We start from the raw sequence: 23,427 nt of genomic DNA, 5'->3' as shown, positions 1-23,427 counted from the left end.
AGAAAATTAGAAGGAGTGGAGCTTTTGGGGGAAAGATGATGAGTTCAGTTTTGGACATATTGAGTTTAAGAAGTCTAAAGGACATCAGATTTAAGATGCTCAATAGACAATTGGAGATACGATAATGGAAGTAGAGAGAGAGGTCAAAACTGGATAAATAGATGCCAGAATCATCTGCATAGAAACTATAATTAAATCTTTAAGAGTGGATGAGATCAGCAAGAAAAATAGTATAGAGAGAGAAGGGACAAGGACAAAGTCTTGGAAAATACCTGTGGTTATTGGATGCAAACTAGATGAAAAAATGGAAATAAAAAAAGACTGAAAAGGAAAAGTTGGACAGATAAGAGAAGAACCAAGAGTAAGTTATACCATGAAAAATAAGAGAGAAGAGGAATCAAGGAAAAAGGGATTGACAGGCTGATTTGAGATGAGGCCATTGTGTTTTACAATAAAGTAATCATTAGTTACTTTGGAAAGTAGTTTCAATTGAATGATGAAGTCAAAAGCCAGACTGCAGAAAGTTATGAAGAGAGTGACAAGAAAGGAATCAAAGAGGGTAGACAATTTTCTCAAGGAGTTTGACTATGACAGGGAGGAAAGATATAGAATAATAACCAGCAGAGACTCAGCAAACAAAGGAGAATATTTTTAAGGAGACTTGGAAATGTTGGTATGCAGAAGGGAGACAAACAGCAGACAAGAAGAGTTTTTAAGTCAGTGAGAGGATGGAAATGATAGAAGATGTAAACTGCTGGAGAAGATAAGAGAATGGAATCATGGTATGTTGAGGGGTTTGACTCAGCAAGAAAAAAGATCACCAGGGAAGGGGGGAACCAGGTGGCACAGTGAATAGATTACCAGCCCTGAAGGCAGGAGGACCTGAGTGCCTCAGACACTTAACAGGTCCTGGTTGTGTGATCCTGGGCAAGTCACTTAACCCTAATTGCCTCGGCAAAAAAAGAAGAAAAAGAAAAAGAAAAAAGATCAGGTCTTTATGGGAAACATAAGTGAATGAGGAGATAGTGGGGGGAGGCATTGGAGTGAAGGGAGATGAAGAGAAAAAAACGAGGGAACTCTTGGCAATAAGGCTTCAAAAGTGAAATTCTGATCACATAAATACATTTTTGTTAAGGGAAGAGAAGAGGAACCATCTAAAGAGTTCAGTGCAGAAGTGCAAGGATTTCATCAATCAAATTACATTGTTAAAAAATAGTTATTGTTATTCAACCTTTGTTGTGGAAGAGAAGCAATGACATCACAGGAGTGATGTCTTGCTTATGAATTGGATTTAAGTGTTGCAGAGTTAAACAAAGTCATCAGCCAAACTCCCTTTTCCAGAGTTTTCTTAGTCCACTGCCAAGACAAGAGTCAAGAGAACAGACAATGGCCCAATTTAAAAAGGGATGGACAGAAGAGGGAGGCAACATGGTAGAGTAAAAGGAATTCTGAACTGCTCCACTGAATGTGGAATCATGTAACCTAAATGTGAATCCCAACTTCAATAATTCCTGTAGGCCATTTAAATTCTCTGGGATTATTTCTTCTTATATAAATTAAGTACTAGAAGCTCCTTTACAATTCTAGAGTTATGATCTTAAAATGAAAGCAAGGGCAAGTAATAGAGGATTAATACAAAAAGAGAGAAGCAATTACAAGCTAAAGTTGATGGTGAGAACAGCAAAAATTGACATTAAGGATGTTCTCAGCTATGTTGGAGCCAAGAACATAGAAGAAATAGGACCACTGCTCAGAGGCTATGAGGTGATGATAATGGGTAGTGAAAAAGGCAACTCATATTTTGCTTTTGTTTTCTCAGTCAAGGAAAATGATCTTTAAAAGGGAAGGGTAAAGCAAAAGTGTTTAACAGGGAATTGAAAGCCCATATGAGGTGATAAGAGATTGTCTTACATCCCTCAGGAAATTCAAGTCATTCAATGTATTTGTATCTTCCATGCCTCAGGCAGCTAGGTGGCACACTGGATAAAGTGATGGTCCTGGAATTGGGAAGACTTGATTTCAAGTCCAGTCTTAGACACTTACTTGTTATATGATCCTGGGCAAATTGCTTAATACCAATTTCCTTACATAAATAATAATTAATAATAATAATAAATAAAAAGAATCACAAAGTGGAAGAGATCCCAAAGCTATTTATGTTAAAGATCATTGAATACCAAAATTGCCACTTTCTTTGTAACAGAAAAAAATAAGAGCAATAACCAGTGCACTCACTAACTTATGGACAATAGAACAGAGTGCCATTGATTTTTTGACAAAAACAAACCAGGCCATAAAATTCCCAATGTAATTAACAATCCCACATCCTAATATTTAACAATATTATCTCCTCTCTTCCCATGTTGCCATAGGAGCAATTTATTTAAGAAAACTGTGCTCTGAATGCTAAAAATCAATCCATAATAGGACATAACAACAAATACAAGGACCTGAATGTCAGGGTTGTAATCAAGCCAGAATTCAACTCCATCATCCTTTGTAAACTGGAGAGATAGAGAAATAATAAGAAAGCACTTGGAAAACACACTTTCAGTAGGCATGGTACCTCTTGCTTTGAATGCTATTCTGAAAACAATTCTTACAATGAAAACACATGGTTGCTTTGCCAAGCTATAATGCATTCCCTTTCCTTTCTTCTTGAAGCTATTTTTGAAGTTACAAGTTTTTGTAAACCAGACGATAAGCAAATTAAAAGTTTTTTTTTTTACCTACCTTAAAAAGTCTTAAAATATTAGCAACCATGATAGATACAGAACTTGCTGCAGCACCTATGACCCCTGATATCTTGTCGGGCTTAGTGAAAATGGGTGGATCTCCATTAGCGCATTTCACATCCGAAGCATCTTTCTCTATTAATGCTTGCACAAATGTTAAAGATTGCTCTAGAGCATAAGTGTCTCGGGAACAAGTGTCCAGGATCCGGACCCCGAGAGTGATATTGGCAAGGAGATCAGGATCTTTATTGATCTGGTCTATTGCATATAGCATGGCCTCTAGTCTGTGGATCCCTTTTTCCTTCTTCAACTCTCCACAAGGTACCCCTCTATCTCCTTTTGCATGGACGGGGAATAGTCCTCCCAAAATGACATCCCCATCCACTCGAATAGAATGAGCATATTCCTGACTGTGAGTTCTTTGCATCATGGTGAGAATCCAGTAGAACTTGGCTGTCAGGAGGAAGAAACAAGGACAAGAAGGCGACCGCTTTCCTTCGCATACCATTTTCTCCACAAGTGGTATTAAAATCCAAGACCCAAAGTTTATTCTTGCTGCAGAAGGAAGGGGACCATATGAAGCTGTACCTTCTGAAGGCTACCATTAGGGCCCATGAAGTAAGGGCTCTATGTGTTTCAGCAAGGTTTCTGGATGTGAGCTTCACAGTGAATTTCCATTGGGCCCATATGATTCAAGTTTCTCTATCAATCAATTCAGCTCCCATAGACTGATGAGATAATTAGAATATCTGAGGTCCTGATGTTGGGATGAGGTCAACAATACATGAAGTCAGCCCTGCAGCAGAACTATTCCTAAAAGGAAGAAGAGAAAAACAGGGTAAATGAATTCAGTTTAATGAGCTTAAGACTGTCATCTTTTTAAAAGCATGGTTACCTCCATCTAATTTTTTTGTTATTTTATTTTCCCATTCAGTGAGTAATTAATTCTTTTATCCTCCTGTGGATTCAAACACCTGGTTACACTGAGCTATAAAAAGTGAGACTGATGATACTATCAGAGCAAAGAAAATACAAAAGTATCAAAACCAAGCTGTTGCTCCTAAAGCAAAAACTATTCTTATTTGCCATTTTATTCCAACAAATTCCATTTCAGCTAAGATAACTTCACATAATTTATGGTACTTTTTTCAAATTTTTTAACAGCTGTCAGGATTTTTTATTTGGATTTTGTCTACAAAATCATGATAAAAGATTTCTTTATATAATATATTCAATAAGCCAGTCATTTGTTAGTGAAATGTATTTGGTGCCTCAAAATCGATTTCCCGTGGGAAAAATGATTATTCAATCACAAAAAAAAATCTACCTAAGGATCCTAAAAGAATATGAGATTTATGGCTAGTGAAAGAAATTCAATGTAGAGTGTCAGTTATTTTATATAAATGTACCTCATCATGATCTGACAAAAAACACAAAAAGATGAAAATTAAACACATGGGAAGGACAGTGTATCAATATATTTGCATTACCTTTATCTAAATTTCCTATTAATTTTCTTAGCTGGAAGGCAATAAGTACGATTGTTGTTCTGACGTAAACATGCCTTGATCATAGAATCACTAGAAACAAACCAGAATCAGAAATCAATTGAACAGGTTCTTGATTTTGCCCATGGCTGGAAATAATCCAGAGTGTAAAATATAACCCCATAATTCCTAATAGAAGATTTATACTTTGGAAATTTTTATCTTTAAAACACTGGGAAAATTTGCTTGTTTGGGTTTTCACATCACTTTTAAAGCATTTAACAAATTCCTTTTAAATACTTTTGCTCTGGTTTAACTAGTAAAATGTAAATAATTTATTCAGCATTATATTCCAATCTATTAAGCAAACATTTATTAAGTACCTACTATGTACATGGATGCTATATTAGATTCTGAGTTTACAAAGAAAAAAACAATCTTTGCCCTCAAGCACTTATATGCTACTGGGAATGCAAAGGAATTTGAAGAACCAGTGAGATTTGAAGGATCAATGCAATTAAAAAATAAATTCCAGTGACCAGAGTGACAATGGAACTTTGTAATATGAGAACTATTTGAATAGACTGGAAACTTTGAGCCTAGAAAAGAGAAGGTTTGACAGGAGTAGGATTCCTGCCTTTAACCACTAAAGGAGTTGTCATATGAAAGAGAATGAACGTATTCTGTGAAGGAAGAACTAGAGCCCAGGTATTAAAATCATAGGAAAATGGAATTCAGAATATTAATCAGGAAGAAGTGTCTAACAAAATTATACCTTAATGAGAATAGAATGGACCATTTTATATTAGAGAATACTCAATCTAAAGCCAGATGATCACTTGATTTTACATAGACAGAACGCAATCACATGTAATATTCTGTAAATGTCAAGCATTCTATGAACTTGTTTTGACATCCTGATTAACCTGGTTAGCCCATTGATAACTCACTGATACAATTCTCAGACCTGGAATTAGGGAATTCCTTCTTTTTCTCATCACCCATCAACATCTAACTGTATTTTCTGAAATCCTACTTAATTTCTGTTCTGTGAATTTTTCTTTTCTTCCTTTCCTATAGTCATGATGGAGATGTGTTCAGAAGACTATTTCCCCAGTGACATTTAAAGCAATTTACTCTTGCACTCACTTTTAGGTTGAACAAAAAGAAGCAGTTCACTTCCCAGATCCCTTCCTTTCAAAATCTCTAGGGGTCCTTGTAGCTTCAAAATCCAATGATGCTGTTTATTTCTTTACCTTTAAAACTTCTACAATATATCTAAACCTGAAATTTGTCAATCCCATTTCCAAACTGACAGCCATGATCAATTATTTTTTAACTCAAGTTTGCATGGTATTGGAATGAGAACTCTGATATAGTGAAGAAAGCAAAACAGAGTTTGTCCTCAAGTCTACAATCTCCTGAGGAGATAGAATGTTTATGAGTATTAATCCTGTATTCTATTCTAATATTACATTGCTAAAATATATGTAATCCTGATGCAGAATTTGAAAATGGCTTCAGATCTCTTCAAGAAAATTCTAACCTACACTATTGGCTCAAGAATTTGAATTCTACATAACTACCCAAGACAAGTGTTTATGTGTCTTATGACAAGATGATTTGATTTGTTATTTTGGGAGATAATGTCACTTAATGGGAACAACACTGAACCAGGAAGCAAAAGCAGCTGTGGAGAAAAGGAAAGAATATCCCAGGCAAAGGAAATCATATAAACAAAGGTACTAGGGAGAGAAATGTTGGAAATTTTGGGAAACAGTAAAAGGATATATTTAAGAAAATAATATGCTGTCTGAGAATTCTTGCTTGGAAGAGGAATTCAATTTTTTTTTGTAAAAAGAATGAAAAACTAGCTGGAAATTAGACTAGTTGGATGAACAGTTAGAAGTTAGCAAGAGGCAGAGTTCAGATCAATTTAAAAAATAACATCCTACCTATCAGAATTATGTAGCATCAATCCAAAAAAGTAGTCTGGTTTAGAAGTTAACGAATTCCATATACATAATTTTAAGGTGAAAATTTAAAAAACACATTTCTGGACAATTAGAGCATACACTGATACTCCAATTAGTCTTCTTTAATCTGCCCTTTGTTGATGATGTCCAATTTATCTCATATTTATTATGTTTGCATGTTTATTTGCATGTTCTCATCCCCATTAGATTGTGAATTCCTTGAGATCAAGAATTATTATTTCCTCACTTCTTCATATCTCTAGGCCTTAACCCAATATTTGACACATAGTAGATTTTCAATAAATGCTTGTTGCTTAACAGACTGACTAGATGAACTTAAAGTCCCTTGCACTTCTGGGATTCTTGATTCTATATACACAGAGGAGAAAATACAAAATAATTTGAAGAGAAACAATAGACTATAATAATAGCAAATATAACAGATATTATTTGAAAAATATATTTTATACATATCATTTCATTTGATCTTCTCCAACAACCAGAAAGGGTAGAATCAAAAATAATTGTTAATATTATATAAAACTTTTAACTTCTAGATAAGACTCTGCTTTTGGTTGCCCTAAAACAACACCATGAGATAGATATGACAGGTATTATTACCTCAACTTTACAGATAAGGAAGTTGAAATCTAGAAAATCTAGTTGACATTCCCATAACTATATAGTTAATCAATATCAGAGACCAAATTTAAAGCCAGGTCTTCCTGGCTCCCAAGTTGAGAACCCTAACCAAGAAAAGTTCTGCATAAGAAAGGGAAACTGAGGTGAGCCTCAAAGGAAGATAGAGGATTCTGAGAGATCTAGGCAAAAAAGGGGGAACACATGGAGAAAAGAGAAGGTTTGACAGTAGTAGGATTCCTGCCTTTAACTACTAAAGGAGTTGTCATATGAAAAAGAATGAACGTATTCTGTGAAGGGAGAACTAGAGCCCAGGTATTAAAATCATAGGAAAATGGAATTCAGAATATTAATCAGGAAGAAGTGCCTAACAAAATTATACCTTAATGAGAATAGAATGGACCATTTTATATTAGAGAATACTAATATTCTCTATTGAATATTGAGCATGAAACAGCTGACCAAATGCTCAAAGGCAAAAATGGAATGTCAAGTACAGAAAGTTGGTTTTGTTTATGCATAAGGAGCATGAATGAAAGTACTGTGATGTGATGACAATATTTTAAAATCAGCCAGAATCAGGAATTCAGGTAAAGGGAAAATCCTCAATCTTTATTCTTTGTGGAGGTGAAGGGGGATGACGATAGGAATGTGTGACACGAACCTGGCCAGCAGTCCCTCTGCCTCTCTCCCCACTGCTCTATCCACCCACCAAAATCGTCTCTACGTCATTTCCTATACAATACATCAAAATTTGCACAAAGAGTGGGTGGGGCCATTCTTTCTCCAAGCATATATTAATAGAGTATGGTACTTGGGACCTCAGTGCATCAACTGGAGCTTCAACCCATTACACTGTGAAGTAGATCTGGAAAAGTACTTGGAACTAAACTTTGCAGAGCCTTAAAAGCAAAACTGAATGATTTCACTTTAGGCCTTACTCCCTACCTCCCATCTTCCTCCCCTTATATTCACTTTTCTCATCACCTTCTTCTGACTCCAAGACATCCTAGTGAGCTGAGTTCAGAGAACCATCCCTAAAGATATACTAATGAGACAGGCTTGACTTTCTGGATGAATTTATTCTTTCATAGAATATCAGTAGGTATTCATTAAAGAAAAGAGTTATGAGTCTTTAATTTTGAAAAAAAATACATGTTATATTAAGATCACAAAATTCCATAGGAAAAACTATCTTAGAGATCACTTAATCCAAACCCTTCATTTTGTAGACTAGGAAAACTGAGGCCCAGAGAAACACAGAAGGAACTGAAATTTCCATGCATCCATCCAATGGACCTACTTCTGCCCTTATCAAGCCTTCAAGAAAAGTTCTACTTATTATTCTTTGACATGAAAACTCTTAAAAATTTTGAAGGCATTGATCATTTTTCTCCTCAAGTCTTCAGTTCTCTGAGGCAAAATGTTGCTAGTTCCTTCATCTGATTCTTGAATAGCACAGCTTCCCCCACGATCCTGGTAAGCCTCCTAGGAATACAGTGTAGTTCATCAAAATCTTTCCTAAAATATGGCTCCAAAGAACTGGACACAATATTCTAAATAGGGTCTGACCAGTGCAGAAAATAGCAAGACCCTCACCTCTTGCCTTCTTCATTTTCGAGTTCTATTAAAAACTGCTAAAGACTGCCTGAGTTTTTACAGTTGCCACAGTTGACTCAAACTGTCTATGCAGGACATTTAAAAAAAAAACACAGCTTTTTTTCTATAGTAATAGTCAATACCAATTAATATGAGATGTGCATATCTCATATTGTTTGGTTAAAATATTTCCTATTAAATGTTGAGATCACCAATAAACAGAAGAGGATGTTTAGCTCTAGTACCTAAAAGACCCTCAGAGGCTATCTAGTCCAGTTCCTTCCCTTTAGAGATGAGAAAATAAGGGCCTATGGATGTTAGACCACAGAGATATTTTTGAGCTAGATTTGATGCCAGGCCCTCTGACTTTTTATTAGCAGTGGCTGCTTTGATCTTCATTGAATTTATAACAACGTGCTTTAGCCAAGATGAGTTGGAAAGCTGCTTAGCTGCCAGTTCAGACAAGGTATACATAGTCCACTGCTTCATAAACCTTGGCAGATTATCCCATTCACATATGGGTGAGGACTGTCCTGGCCCAACTTATACGTACCACTTATTCACTCAATCATTCAATCAACTAGTATTTAATAAGGATTCACTATGTGTCTATTAACTGTGCTAAGCATTGGAGATATCACAATAAAAGTGAAATAGTGCCTACCCTCAAAGAGCATGCATTTTAAATGAGATTGAACATGTACAGCATATATGCAAAATTAATGCAATATATATAGGGATTTTGTGGAGAAGGGAGAGGTGCCTTAGCAACTAAGGGGAGTGTCAAAAAAAGACTATAAAATGAAAGGGGCACTTGTACTGACATTTTCTTAGAATTGTTACAATTTTCTTAGTCTCTAAGAGAGAGACATGAGAAAGAGAACATTATGGGCAGGAGAGAGAGTTGTCTCAGATTTTCCAAATTATTAGCTTTTCAACTATACCAGAAGATGAAATATTGAACTTAGGGGTATGCTTTGGGCTTAATGCCCATGACATTTTATATGACACCATTTCAAGGTCCAACTCAGAAGTTATTTCTTCCATGAAACCTCTTACTCTCCTTCTGCCCCTATCTCATTGTCTTTAGAAGTATATATTTCTATACATGCTAGATATAGCACCACTACCCCTCCATTAGAAAGCATTCTCCTAGGGAGCAAGGACTTGAACATTTTTCATCTGTGTATCATCAATGTTTTGTATACTGTTTCATGCTCTTAACAGTGATCTAATTTTAATATGTTTGTTAAGAAATTCAACAGTACTTTCTCTGGGGGCACTAAAAGCAAATTAAAATACCCAAAGTCTTGACATTTCTTATGAAAGTGGACTCTAAAAAGTATTCAGAACACCCAATGTATAATACTTGAAGATATCCCCTTTACCACTTCTTTTTCTGCATCATGTCACCTATATTTTATCTGTTTGCTTGCTATGTGAATGATATTCCATACACCAAGTCTACAGGTCCTTGACCCTGTTGACTTTTTTGTGCTATTTACAATTCTTCTACTCTTATCTCTGAGTCATTAGAGTTTAGCCTGTTGTTTGCTCTAAATTTTTGAATTAAGTTGATTAATGGACACTGGTAACAAAATGAATTAGTTTTCCTCCTGTTCTTCAGGTAAGGACATGCAAAGTCGGAACAAAAAAATGACAGAACAGGAAAAATCTCACTTGATTTTTTTTTAACAGTTTGACTCTGAAATGTGCAATTCAATGTTTGTAAATAGAATTCTTGGATCAGAAGCGATCTCAAAGGCCTTCCTGGTCCAACTCTGGGCCAAAGCATAAATCAGTTCTACAACATCCCAGATGATGGGTCCCCAATTCTTGTCCCCAAAAGACAAAAAAGGGAGTGATGATGGATCAGAGCCAAGAGTCTACTCAAAACTGCCTATCTAACTAAGAAATGTGGAACAATAAAAACCTCTTATCTGTTACTCCTTATTTGTCCTCTGCAAAAACTCCATCCTGTCTGACTGACAATACATTGCTAAAAGACATCCTTTCTCCTTACCTGGATGAAAAGACATCCTGGCTCCTTCCTTCTCTCTCTTTTATAAATTACAACAGCTAGGAGGCTGTTAGCCTACTAGCCAAGCCCCAAATTTTCAGTATACAAAACTCTCCCCAAATTCTTTCCAATTGATAGATTCTTTTAGATACTAGTCCATCTGTTGTGGCATAAACAAACTCTTGTTACTATAGAGAATCTCTGTGAATTCTTTCAAATTATGGATCAAAACTCTCACATACTTCACTAACAAGTGGTATTCAACAATGAAGGAAGACTCTTTCTAACAACAGTTCATTTCATTTTCAGAGAACTTTAGTATTTAGGAAATTTTTCCTCCCATTGAACCATAAATTTGCCTCTCTATAATTTCTCTTCTTCAGTCCTTGTTCTGATCCCTTGAGTGACCCAAGACATTACAATTACAAGAAGTTAGCAAAGCAAGTATAGTTATAGTCATTTCACACAAAGCTTCCCACAAACTTTGAGGACACTAATCACCAGGATGTAAAATCCTTTACCAGACAGATATATCTTTGTTACCCAGACTCTAGAGTTAGAAGTGACTTCAAAGGTTATTTATATCTCACTAATTCTCTTTCTACTTAATGAGAATGTATGATAATTTCCATTAAAGTGAGGCTAAAGTATGTCAGAGCTCAGGTGAGCAAACAGGCTCGTCATGGCTAATATATCTTATTAGTAAGAACAAGTTGAAAATATTTAGGAGAACAAACTGTTTTCAAACAACCTAAAGACATAAACTTGATATAAAAACAAATGATATGCTAACTATAAATCCCTCTAAATTCTTTAAAGCAGATACTACTAGTAGATAACTCATTAGCCTAATTCCATTTAGTTTATGTCCTTCAAACTAATGAATCTGAAATCTGAAGGGGTTTCATAATTCTTGTATTCGCTAATTCAGACTAGTGTTCTCTATATTAATCCAGCATGATTTTTCGATATCTGAACTTGTCACTTATCTTGGAAATGAAATCAAAACTGTTGATAAAATGCATAATCCAATACAGTTTAGATTTTTAGCTCCTTTTTATTTTCTGATATGCAAATACACATATTGCAGTGATTTATTCATTCAAAATCTCATCACTTAAATTTCATGATTAAACTTAACTATTGCTTCTATGCAACTATATTTAACTTTAAAATTTGCAAAATGCCTTAAAATATTATCTCATTTGATTCTCATAACAACTCTAGGAGATGGATGTTGCTCTTATCCCCATTTTATAGATGAGAAAATTGAAGCTGACAGAGGTAAAATGACCTGCCCAGGATCACACAGCTAGTGAGTGCTGAGGATATCATATTTTCCTGCCACCATGTCCAGGGCTCTATCTAGCATCTCATCTAGCTAAATAGTTTTTATTATAGAAAAATCATGATGCTGCATTGCCACAAAGCTAAACGATTCTGTTTTGTGTTCAGCACTTCATTCATAGTGAATTCTTTTATCTCTAAGGTTGACCTCAACGTTGTAGCAATTCAAATATCCATTCTGCTTTAACTCCTCCCAGAGATGTTAAACTCCATGTTTCTGAAAAATGATATCTGTGCATAACTGGCACCCTTTCTTATTACTAAGCATAAATAAAGGACTAGAACATTTCAGATGAAGCCTTACCTGATTATGCTGGTACTCTAGTCACTCATTCCATCACTTTACTTTCCCTTGGCTATGTCCACCATCCAGATTGGATTACTCAGAACTTGCTTTTATATCACCTTGCCATTACTTTCTAGTTTTCTCCTGTGCATTTCTTCTGGCTCCAATTAGATTAGAGACTCCTCAAAGTCAGAATTCCTGCCTGCTTCCTTTTATTGATCTCTCCTCAACTGTAGTCCACAGCATGGATTCAGGAAGTGCTAAATAAAGATTTAGTGACTGACTGATTAATCTTTAACTTAATATGGTAGATTAGGCTACAAAAGGTTCTTTTTTAATTCATTTTGAACTAAATTCTAATGGAAATAGATCATAGGCTTTGCATAGTTTAAAGGCTTAAATCTATGTTCTGAGATCCCACGTCAAATGACATCTCCAATAGTCCAATAGTGGACTATTCTCAAAGTGGAAATTAGTGGACAAGGGAACTGTACAGGACTTGCCTCAGGGACCCCTTAATCCACAAGATTCTTAACTTTCAGTCCAAGTTTTAAAATATTTTGATAACTGTAATCCAATCTAATTGCTTTTCTTTGTAACCTTAGATGTTTTGTTTGGGGCATTTAAAAATACTATTCTACAAAGGGCTCCATAGATTTTATCATGTTGCCAAAGGGGTCCATGATGGGTGTGTGCACACACGCGCATGCACGTGAGCACACACACATACACACACACACACTACAAACCCCTGCTCCATACCCTTCAAGGATTATTTATGGAAGTGCTTAAATTTGGGGGAAATCTTCAAGCATTAATTATTTCTAAACTTAAAGGAAACTAATTTAGAAGATGGTGTGTTTTCTTAAAAACACTAATGTTTATAAGCAAAATCTGTGGAGAATTAGGAACATTTCATCAGAAGAAATAATGTAAAGAACTTAAAGAGTTATAGAAAACCATTTCTACTTGCTAATTCATCCTCCATGACACTACCAAATTAGACTGCTCATGTCACTCCTCTTCTCACACACTTTCTTCAGATGATTATTGCCTAATAAACAAAATTCAAACTTCTCTGTCTGATATACAAAATCCTCTGATATACAACCTCTCTGTGTTTTATGGTCCAAATTGGACTATTCTCTGCCCCTCAAACATGGACTATGCTTAAATATGTAAAGGGCTAAAACTCTAAGTAGGTGCACTAGAATTAGACAACTGAGAACTTAGGGGTCACTACTTATTGGACAATACTCTATTGGTATATGCTTGGAAAATGGCCCTTCCCACTATTCTGTGCTGGCTAGATCTTTTGGTGTATACAGAAAATTGTAGGAGGGATTAGGGAGTAGAGTAAGACAAGCCAGAGTTACTTTTGTGGCAGACGAGGAGAAGGGAGTTGTGGAGATCTTGTAACAGTCTTGTCCATCCCCTTCACTTCTCCCCCTAAAGACCAAGAATAAAGACCAAGGACTTTTGCTTATCCTGACTCCGGCTGATTCTAAGGCATCCAGGATGCTAACTTGGTCTTCACATAAATACTTCTGGGTTGTTGTTATTGATGCTGCTGCTCTTGCTGACTACACCTGAAATGTACTCTTTTCCCTTCTGTGCATACTGAATTTCTAACCTATCATTTAAAGCCCAATTCAAATACTATCTCCTCTAGAAAGTTTGATCCTCTGTTGGTGAAGATCTTCTCCCTAAATCCTCACACACTCTTTCCTCTGTAACTCTCTTATACACACACATAAAGGTAGATATGATAGCTATTGATTCCTGTGCCTAATTTTCATTCTAGACTGTAAGATCCATGATTTCAAGGAACCTTTCTTACCTAAACTTTGTATTTTCCCCTAACCCTGATCCATTATATATAGGAAGTACTTACTAAGTGTCTGATGACAATGAAAACACAAATGTTATTAAAGAACAGTAATACCTATGAGGAAAGGTTAAAAGGATTAAAAATATTCTAAATGGAAAAAAAGAAAACCAGGGCATAAAATTCTCTTTAAGTATCAGAAAAAAGAAAAACAATAAAAAGGTAATAATTCTGTGATAAAGTTGGTATGGTGATTCCCCAAGCAAATGCATCACAAATTATTACAGATAGAGGACCCAAATTCAAATCCCACCTCTGATACTTGCTGCTTGTGAAACCTCTGTCAAGTAATTTAACTTCCTAGGTCTCAGTTTCCTCATTTGTAAAATGATGTAGTTGGAGCCTTCCGTGGTGCCTTCCAATTCTAGTTCTGGGATGCTATGAATATTGTGCTTCCTGGTTGTTTTGTTGCGGGCCATTCTCAATGTGTCACAACAGGAATGCTAGGTAACCTTAGACAAGTCACTTCTCAACAAGACAGAATAAGAGATTCAATGTCCTAAGAGGTAATTTAAAAGGGATTAAATGTAATAGCTCAAATTTAATGCAAAGTTCTATGCTTCTTTTCCAAGCTCCCCTGAAATAATAACTATTATCATTATTATCATAACTAGAATTTATATTGTACTTTAAATTTTGCAAAAAAGTTTTACAAATATTATTTCATTTTATCTTCCTAACAACTCTGGGAGATAGGTGCTTTATCTTCATTTTACAAATAGGAAAACTGAAGGCAACAGCAGCTAAGTGTCTTGTTTAGGGTCATGTAATTAGTAAGTCTCTGAGATTGGATTTAAACTCAAGTCTTCTTGCACCCATGTCCAGTACTCTGCCTATCAGACCACTTAGGTGCAAGAGTAAATATTTAAGGAAGTTGTGTCTAGGCAATAGTTCATATGAAAAAGATCCAAGGAGTTTTGATGAAAACTGCTGTGAAAAAGATCTGAGGATTTTAGTGGCTAACCAGTTCAATATATTTTGTCACTAGTGTGACATCATAGCCAAACAACAGCAATAACTTATGTGACATTTTGACACAATAATAAAAAATATAATTTCCACAATGAGAAAAATAAGTCGTATAATCAATAAGATCCTGTTTTTAAAAAGACATTGATAAGCTAAAATGAACCTGAAAAACAACAACCAGGAGCTTAAAGACCATGCCATATGAGAATCAATTTGAAGAAATTTTGCTTATTTTGCCTAAAAAAGGCCTCTCTCCACAAACAAGGGGGTATCTATGATACCTCTCTTTAAATATTGAAAGGACTGTCGTTCAAAAGAGACTTTAGCTTTATATGATCCCACGGAGCAATCACAATCAATAAGGACAGAAATAAAAGCAATGGATGAAAGTTACAGAGAGGAATAATTTGGCTTGATACATGAAGAAACTTTCTAATAATTAAAGCTACTCCCAAATAGAATGGGTTGCCTCAGAACTCAATGAATATCCCAACAGGGTAGGTATAGCATATGCTAGCTGACCACTTATCAGGTATTTTTGGAAAATCAGAAATGTCTTAGACCAAATAATATTTGAGATCCCTTTCAACTCTGAGATTCTATAAGTGAATTGAAGCTATATTGAAATGACAAATATTGTATCTCAGTTGTACATTTTTAAATAATACATAAATAAATAGTTTTTAAAACTGATAAAAAGAATTTTTAGACTGAATTCCATCTGGCTCATTAACAAAATCACTAAACTTGAGGAGTATGATCAGTTCATAAAACAATACATCCACTAAATTCTCTTGATATTTGTATTCTATTTTCTAATTTTTTTTCTATTTAATAAGAATCCTATTTGGTGTTTATATAATTCTTTAAGGTTTGCAAAGGACTTTACCTTCACATTCATTTGACCCTCACAGTTTTGTGAGGAGGAGGTTATAGATATTATCATTCTTTTTTTACAGATGAGGAAAATGAAGTCAGAGGTTAAGTGGCTTTCCCATGGTGACTTTTCCCACGTGGCCTTACATTATGTTTTAGTCCTAGACATTTCCTTCCCCTTCTCTAAGCTTTATCTGTTCTGTATTTATTTCCCTTAGGACTTTATTAAGTGGCTAATTTCTGGGGTTTTTAAAAATCACACAGAAGTATTATTGGCTGATTACTTCTCCTAGATTTTGTTTGTTTGTTTTTTCTTAATTTGTTTTCTTGAAAAAGTGATACCTGAAGATAACTTCCTTACTCCAAGAAATGATCCTTTGATGATTAGGATGTCATTTGTGGCAACCATTGGAGAAGAGACTTCTAGCAATATTCTTCAAATGCCACCCACAATCTATTGGATCTATATTCATTGAGATAACTGGCTCTGTGGTAAGGAAATAGGTGAATTCTCAAGATTCTTTCTGGCTCTAGAAATCCATAATATCATCATACCTCCTCAAAAGATCTAAGTCCATAAGGCTAGGTCAAATTCAATTTGAAATCCTATCAAATAGCAAATTCTTACTTCATTGAAAAAAGAGTCCCTTCTCAATTGAGAAACTTCTATCAGAAGCAAAATGAAATAATTTCTCCAACTCCATATGAATTACCTATACACATAGTATCTTCACTGTGTGATGTCAAATCCACAGCTAACAAATAAACATCAATGAGTTTAAAAGTCTATCCAAGCATACCTACTGACATATTTCTGGTCACCACTTTGCTGCAGCTGTACCTGAAAAGTAGATTCAGTGTGACATCATTTTCTGAAGATGTTCTAACAGGGCAACTCAAATCCTTCATAAGGTCTCCTTAATAGTAAGGTTTTATTTTAAAAGCTTAAGGTGAGGAGTGGGAAAGGAGAGAAAGGGAGAGAGTAGAATGAAAACATCACATTGATACCTATCCAAAAATGGGTTTTAAAATCTGTACCTTTGATTCCATCACACAGATGCCATCATGACACTACCAAGTTGAATGCCATGCCTAGATACAAATTACACAAATTACAGCTACCCTATGACAACTTTGAAAACAGCCAGTAACTTTCTTTGTTATGCTTTCTGGAAGTTTAGGTTTCCTTTGGTTCTTTCTTTTTGGATTCAATATTTTTCAGATCATTTCTATTGCCTACAACTTGCTTGCCAAGGAACCAGAGTGCTAGAGAATTAGTATAAATCAGAAAGAAGAAATGGGGCCTAAGTCCCTACAAAGGGTTATGTTTTCAGCACCTCTGCCTTGAATCTATGCAAATACTTTGTAGAGAGCTTTTTGTCGTAGTCTGCTACTTTCTCACTGATTCATAACAATGTATTTTTGTTTTGTTTTCAACTTACCTACAACGTACCCCATAATTTATCCTGACTTGAAAGATTTGTTTTAAAAAGTCTAGCTCAGCTTTCCCTGATAGATCAAAATCCTTTCTCATGTAAATTAAGAAACCAAATATTCATTGCTTCAAAGAATACCTAAAAGAACTTCACAATTCACCTGATACTGATCTCTAAAGACTTTATCCACACGCAGGTGACCTGATTAAAGGAAAATCATTTCCCTTTTACAACTATCGATAAACAATCTCTTAATCAATGTTGGAACATAAAATTGTTTATGCATGATAAACATTGTGTTCCTTACTGGTGGTTCCTTTCCCCCTTTTCTCCTTCCTCCATCAGACAAAATGCAAGCTATGATCTGATTGCTCTTCCTCAGTTAGACAGAAAAAAAAAAAATCTTCGCATAAATCCGTCCTAAGCGCCAGTGAAGCATTTTTCAGCATTTGTCAGCAAGCTTGGCAGATTTTGCATGAGATCAAGTCAGTAATCAATGCAAATTACTGTAGTTGATTTTGGGGTATCCTACATTCACTTGCAAATTGTTTTGTCAGTCTCCTTTCCATGACGGAAGGAAAAGAATCCCTCTCCCCTAAAAACCACTAGTAGGGCATTCCCTCCCAAAGCCAGAGTTTGTTTGATAGTTGGAGGGGGATTGTTGTTGTTGTGATACTTTCCATGCCAGCGGCAGTTCCAGGGAACTGAGGAATCCTCTGACCCTGGGCTCTACAAACTTAAGTAGCGGGTGAAGCAATTCGTCAGCAGAGCGCGGGGGTGTCATCTTGCGCAGCTCGGTGCTTGGCAAAGCCCCCCTGCGTTTCATTTGCACCAAGCGGGACGTGTCAGACAGACTGTATTTTGTGTGATTCTATTATCTTTTCACCAGCTGAACAAGCCTCAAGGGATCTTCGCGCTATTTCGCTGAGCAGATGCATTCGCTTTCTGTGTTGCTGAGCGGGCTCTATTTTATGACAGTCAGCCCGCCCCGCCCCCATTCACCCCTTTTCCTTCCCTGTCTTCCTGTTACTTCTCTCCTGTGGGTCTTAAGATTCCCTGGCCCTGGGCAGAGGAGAACTAGGCTTAGGGATAGAGCTAAGGGAGGGACGTGGGAAAGGTCCAATGCTATTTCCCTTCCCTAGCGTCCGCTCCTTTCTTCAGTTCTGTTCTAAGTTCCCAGCCCCACGCTGCGCATCTGTCCCCAGCCTTCGGAAACTGTTCGCCGTGGGGGGGCGGTTTAATAACCCGTAGGTTCTGACTGCCTACCATTATTCAGCTCTCAATCCCTGCGCGCGGAGACCCACGCAGGTAACGCCGGATAGATTTGGAGTGGAGACAAAACTGGGCACCCGGGTCTTTGGGGACTCATCTGGGGGCCCTGTTTTTCCCATTCTGGATTTCCATGGCCGTTTTCCATTTAAAAGACAATCGGAAGACACACAACCTATGAGAGAGATGGGGATAAGGAAGTGGGGGGGGGGGAGTGGAATTCCGATCTCGCCAAGGAACCAGGAGCAATCGATGGCCGAAGACAAGAGCTATAGGCAAAACTTGCACCCGGGGGAAGGGGGTAGAGGATAGGATAGGGGAGGAGGAAAAGGAGGAAGGGCTGTGCCTGCTTTCCTGTCTGAGCCCCAAACACCGCTTTCCCCCACCCCACCCCACGCCCCAATATCTCCCGTCAGGGAGAGGTTTAGTTACCTATCAGCTCTTCTAAGAAAGGCAAGAAGTCCCCGGAATTCACTACAGAAGCCTCTGGCTTCGGAAATACCCTTCTGTAAATTCTGTACAACAAACGTAAATCATTCCCTCACTGTATCTTTCTCAATAGCGTCAGCTTACTATGCAGGAGATAATACGGAGCAGGTAGCCTGAGGGAGAGCTCCTTAAAATGCTGCTGCATGGCACATCATATCTTCCGAGGCAGAGCTTCCCCCACCCCAAACACACAGACACACACACACCCTTTCCCTTCATCTTTTAGCCCCAAATAACATCAAATAAACTTTTTGGGACCACTTTACCAAACCTTGGAGTTCACAGCTAAACCCCTTCCCTCTGTTTTAAGCTCTTCAACCTAAAATTTAAAAGAACATTTTAAAAAGCAAATGGGGTAGTCTTTTACTTTGCAATGAGAAATCAATCGAAACAAAACCATGCTCAGATACCCTGGCATCCCCTCACCCTCCAATTCACACTCCCTTCGCCCCTCCGGATCCCACTTCCCACCTCCACCCCTATTCACCCGTTTCCACCCGTGTTTTCGGTGCATAGCTACATGTCCCCAGCGAAAATCCAACCACCAAACTCCAGGAAGAAAGAGAGGTGCAACTGGCTGCCCACCGTACGGATTTACAAAATTAAAAGAAAAGAAAAAAAAATAGGCGAGAATCTTCCTTTTTCGGTAAACATAATGTTTTGTTGGGTCTGGAGGGGAAATTTTTTGTTTGATTATTTTCTTTTTCCTCTTTTTTTTTCTTTTTCTTTTTCTTTCTTTCTTTCTTTCTTTTTTTTTTTTTTTCCTGCACGATCATATTCTTACCCTATTTCAGGCAGAGGGTGCTGTAAAGAAGCCCGCCTTGGCTGCTTGCAGCTCCATGTCAGGGCATGCGGCTGTGAGAGCCTGGGACTGGGAGCTGCACTTGTAGCTGTTCTTGGTGCTGAAAGGGGCTGCGATTCCAGAGCACAACGCAAAGTCTCTTCCATGTGAATAACAAATACTCCCACTGGCAGCAGCTATTGGTCTGTCTAACTCTCCTCTTAATCCACCTCTTATCAGCCATTCAGCCTGGCCACGGGCTAAGGGAGCTTTCCCAGCACGGGATCTCGCGGAATAATCGCCAATCGTTGCGTGCCAAGCAAGTCACATCTGGAATGCAGAGGAGAGATCCCGAGGTTCGGAAGCCCCCGGATTCCGATGTCACGAAGCTGACCCGAGGCGGGCTTTGAGTGTGAGTGTGAGTATGTTTGAGTATGTGCGCGCGCGCGCGAGTGTGTGTGTGTGTGTGTGTGTGTGTGTGTGTGTGTGTGTGTGTGTTGTGGATTTCCCCTCCTCTAAATCGCTGCAGCCCGAACCAAAGCTAAAACAACCAAAAAATGTAACTGGTCTGGGGGGGAGCGGGAAATACACCTCCCCACTTCTAGAACAGAAATGGAGACTCTTGGACTTGAAAGGATTAGGAAGGAAAGAGAATGAATAGAAATAAATAATACGGCTGTTAAGAAATACATAGCTGTTGAATAGCTCTAACTGGCTGAGAAGCACTTCACTGGGGAGTGGGGGGGGTGAAGTGGGCTGGGAACTCTTGGTGTTGGGAGTGGGGTGGAGGGAGAACCTTACCCAGTCGACCTAGTATACTGTCATAATAACCGCTGGAGATACTAATGCTAGCTAATGATCATCTCTATGAAAACAATCGCAATATATAGAGTACATCACAATAATGAAATATCCTCTTTCTCCCTCCCACCACTCCTCGTCACCTTAAAAACATTAAATAGGAGCTGAGATACTCATAAACAGAACTAGCTAGGGTGGATCTCCATCAAAGTTTTATCCATCCCCACACTGCTGGGCTGCTACCTGGCTGTTTGTCCTGGCGGGCAGCAGCAAAGGACTCAAGAGAGCGAAGTTACTCCTGGGAGATGGGAGACAGCCTTTCCATGAAGCCCCCAAAACGGGCGAAGTGGGTGGCCAACTGGGGCAGAGCCGAGGGGTGAAGTAAGGTGAGGTGAGACGAGGTGGGGCGTGCCGCGGTGGGCACAGCTTTTTTGAAATTAGTCACAGATCCGGCTTCGGTTTTGGACTCAGGACAGAAGGAAACCACCTCAGCACATCCACGGCTGTGCCTTTTCTCTTCTTTTCCGTGCGGGAACCCTCAGGTTTCCCTTTGACATCGATTGTATTGAAACACGCCCCCTCGCTGTTCCCACCCGCCCGCGCCCCTTTCTTGGTGTTATCAAAACATCTCTCCCCAAAGCGCTAGGAAGATGTAGCTAAGCCTATTACACCGCACGCGCTCTGCGCGCAGCTAGCACCGGGTCTCCTCGCCAGGGATTATTAGCCAGGAGCCGCCCGCGCCTCCGCCGCCAAGCCTTGTCTTGGTGAGAAAGTTCCATCTTGAGGAAGCTGTGGGCAACTGCAGTCTGCTGGAAAGCCGGGTCGGCCCGGAATTTCTACACTTCCTTGGGTGAGAAATGTGTGAATCACAGAGAGGATAAGAGCCACTTCTCTCACCCCGCAATCTGATTGTTCAGCAGCTGCATGAGAGAAATTAGGGCAAGCGTCTGAGCTGGAGGATGTGTGGAGGAGGGCGTCAAATCCTACATCTGAAGGCTGAGCTTGCTAAGAGAGGGGAGTAGAGAGTGAGGAGGAAGTAGTGGAGGAAATCTGGTGACAAAGCGAGTACTGACCAAGTGCAAAGCAGTCCCTGAGCTTAATCTTCTCAGGTCTGTTTCTGTTCCCCTGCTGTAACACCTTTCACATTTCCGAACTCGCATTTTTAAAGATCCCTTCTTAGCAACGGTGCTAAAGTTTAAATTCTGGATGCTGCCCTCACTCTGGCTTAGTGTTCAGAACAGGGCCTTTCATCCTTTGCAACTTGCAATATTAACTCCCTAGTCTCAGACGTCGGTGCCTAATATGGTGGAAAGTGCACTGGTTTTGGAGCCAGAGCTTGGTTTTAAAATTGGCTCTTCTCTTTACATATGTGGCCTTGAGTAAGTGATGTCTCTTTCCAAGCCTCATCTGTAAAAAAAAAAAAAAAAAAAAAAAAAAAAAAAAAAAAAAAAAAAGTGGTGAATGGACAAGGTGACCTGAAGTCTCCTTCCAGCTCAGAATTCTATAATTCTCTTCTTGGTCCTTCTTCTTCTATGATTAGGGCCAAGGTAGAGGGAAGAGGGAGTGACTTGGAGTTCATACTAAAGCAGATAAGACTGTATGCCCCCAAACTGCAGCAGTGCTACCTTTGCCATATGGGAAATGTTGATTTACAGGACAATTGAGTGTGTGTGTGTGTGTGTGTGTGTGTGTGTGTGTGTGTGTGTGTGTGAAAGAGAGAGAGAGAGAGAGAGAGAGAGAGAGAGAGAGAGAGAGAGAGAGAGAGAGAGAGAGAGAGAGAGATTCTGATTCTGATAGGAAGGAAACACTATTTAGCAGAATTAATCTCTTCTTTCCAATTGCCTGACTTCCTAAATCTATGCCTAGATGTCTCATCCCAGAAACAGGACCCAAGCGGTCCCTTAAGCCTTAGGATGGTCACCCTTTTTCTGATGCTCTAGCAATAGCTATCTGTGGATGGCACTTAAGTTCTTTTCAGAGAAGTCAAATTTGTCCAACCAAGCTAAGTATATCTTTCAAAATTCTTTTCCATTTGTGCATTAATATCGAGGGGAGGATGATACTGGAACAAAGGGTAAATAAAGGAGGCAGATAGAGGGGCTTAGAAGATGCTCTAGAAACTTCAACAATCATATATTTCTTTGGCATTTGCTAAGACCTACCTATCTGTGTGCAGAAATAACAAATAGGGATGCTTTTTTTTAATTATTAAAACAATAGCTAGCATTTGGATAAAACTCTACATGTTACCTCATTTTATTCTCACAACAACTTTGTGAAGTAGGTGCTATTGTCATCTCCATTAAACAGATAAAGAAACTGAGGTGGAGAATGATTTGCCCTCTATCATACATCTAGTTGTCTGATAAGAATTGCAACTTGGATCTTCCTGACTGTGGGTTCCATGCTCTTACCTGTTAGTACCATCTAGCTGAGCATGTATATCATACTTTTATTCCACTAGAAACTACACAAGTGTGATCAGCATTATAGAAAATTCTTATTAGTCTCTTTTCTTTCTTTACTTTTGGTCTTTACCTCTTAAAAATTATCATGAAAATAAATGCAAAAGGCTTCAGAAGCCTTACCTTGATACTTTCATTTGGAGAATTAATGACTGATTTCCCCCTCAAAATAACAGGTTTTTTCCAGGCAACAAAAGAACAACAGAGTTGGATTCTAATTTTCCATTTCACATTATCTTTAATTATTCAAACCCAGAATTAAGCCATTATCCAAAACTGCCCATGAACATCAATATCAAGTAGATTCATTTCTTGAATTCTTGTAGATTTTAAATTACTATAACAAATTGCCCTTTGCTTCTGT

The 23,427-nt window shown here is 37.9% G+C and overlaps 1 protein-coding gene across 2 annotated transcripts in view; it reads right to left on the bottom strand.

The window, feature by feature from the left end:
* The window catches only part of GRM8 (glutamate metabotropic receptor 8), a 945,046-nt gene extending 924,825 nt beyond the window's left edge, over positions 1–20,221 (bottom strand). For both annotated transcript variants that reach the window (XM_051962591.1, XM_051962592.1), the window contains exons 1-2: positions 19,801–20,221; positions 2,734–3,548 (exon numbers count right to left, since the gene is read on the bottom strand). In XM_051962591.1, the coding sequence (XP_051818551.1) occupies positions 2,734–3,243 (510 nt within the window). In that variant the 5' untranslated portion in view covers positions 3,244–3,548; positions 19,801–20,221. The remainder of the gene's footprint in view (positions 1–2,733; positions 3,549–19,800) is intronic.
* Between the last annotated feature and the right edge of the window lie 3,206 nt (positions 20,222–23,427).

This window comes from Antechinus flavipes, chromosome 5 (assembly GCF_016432865.1).
Source record: "Antechinus flavipes isolate AdamAnt ecotype Samford, QLD, Australia chromosome 5, AdamAnt_v2, whole genome shotgun sequence".
Classification (NCBI taxonomy): Eukaryota; Metazoa; Chordata; class Mammalia; order Dasyuromorphia; family Dasyuridae; genus Antechinus; species Antechinus flavipes.
This window is presented reverse-complemented; position numbering and strand designations above follow the sequence as displayed.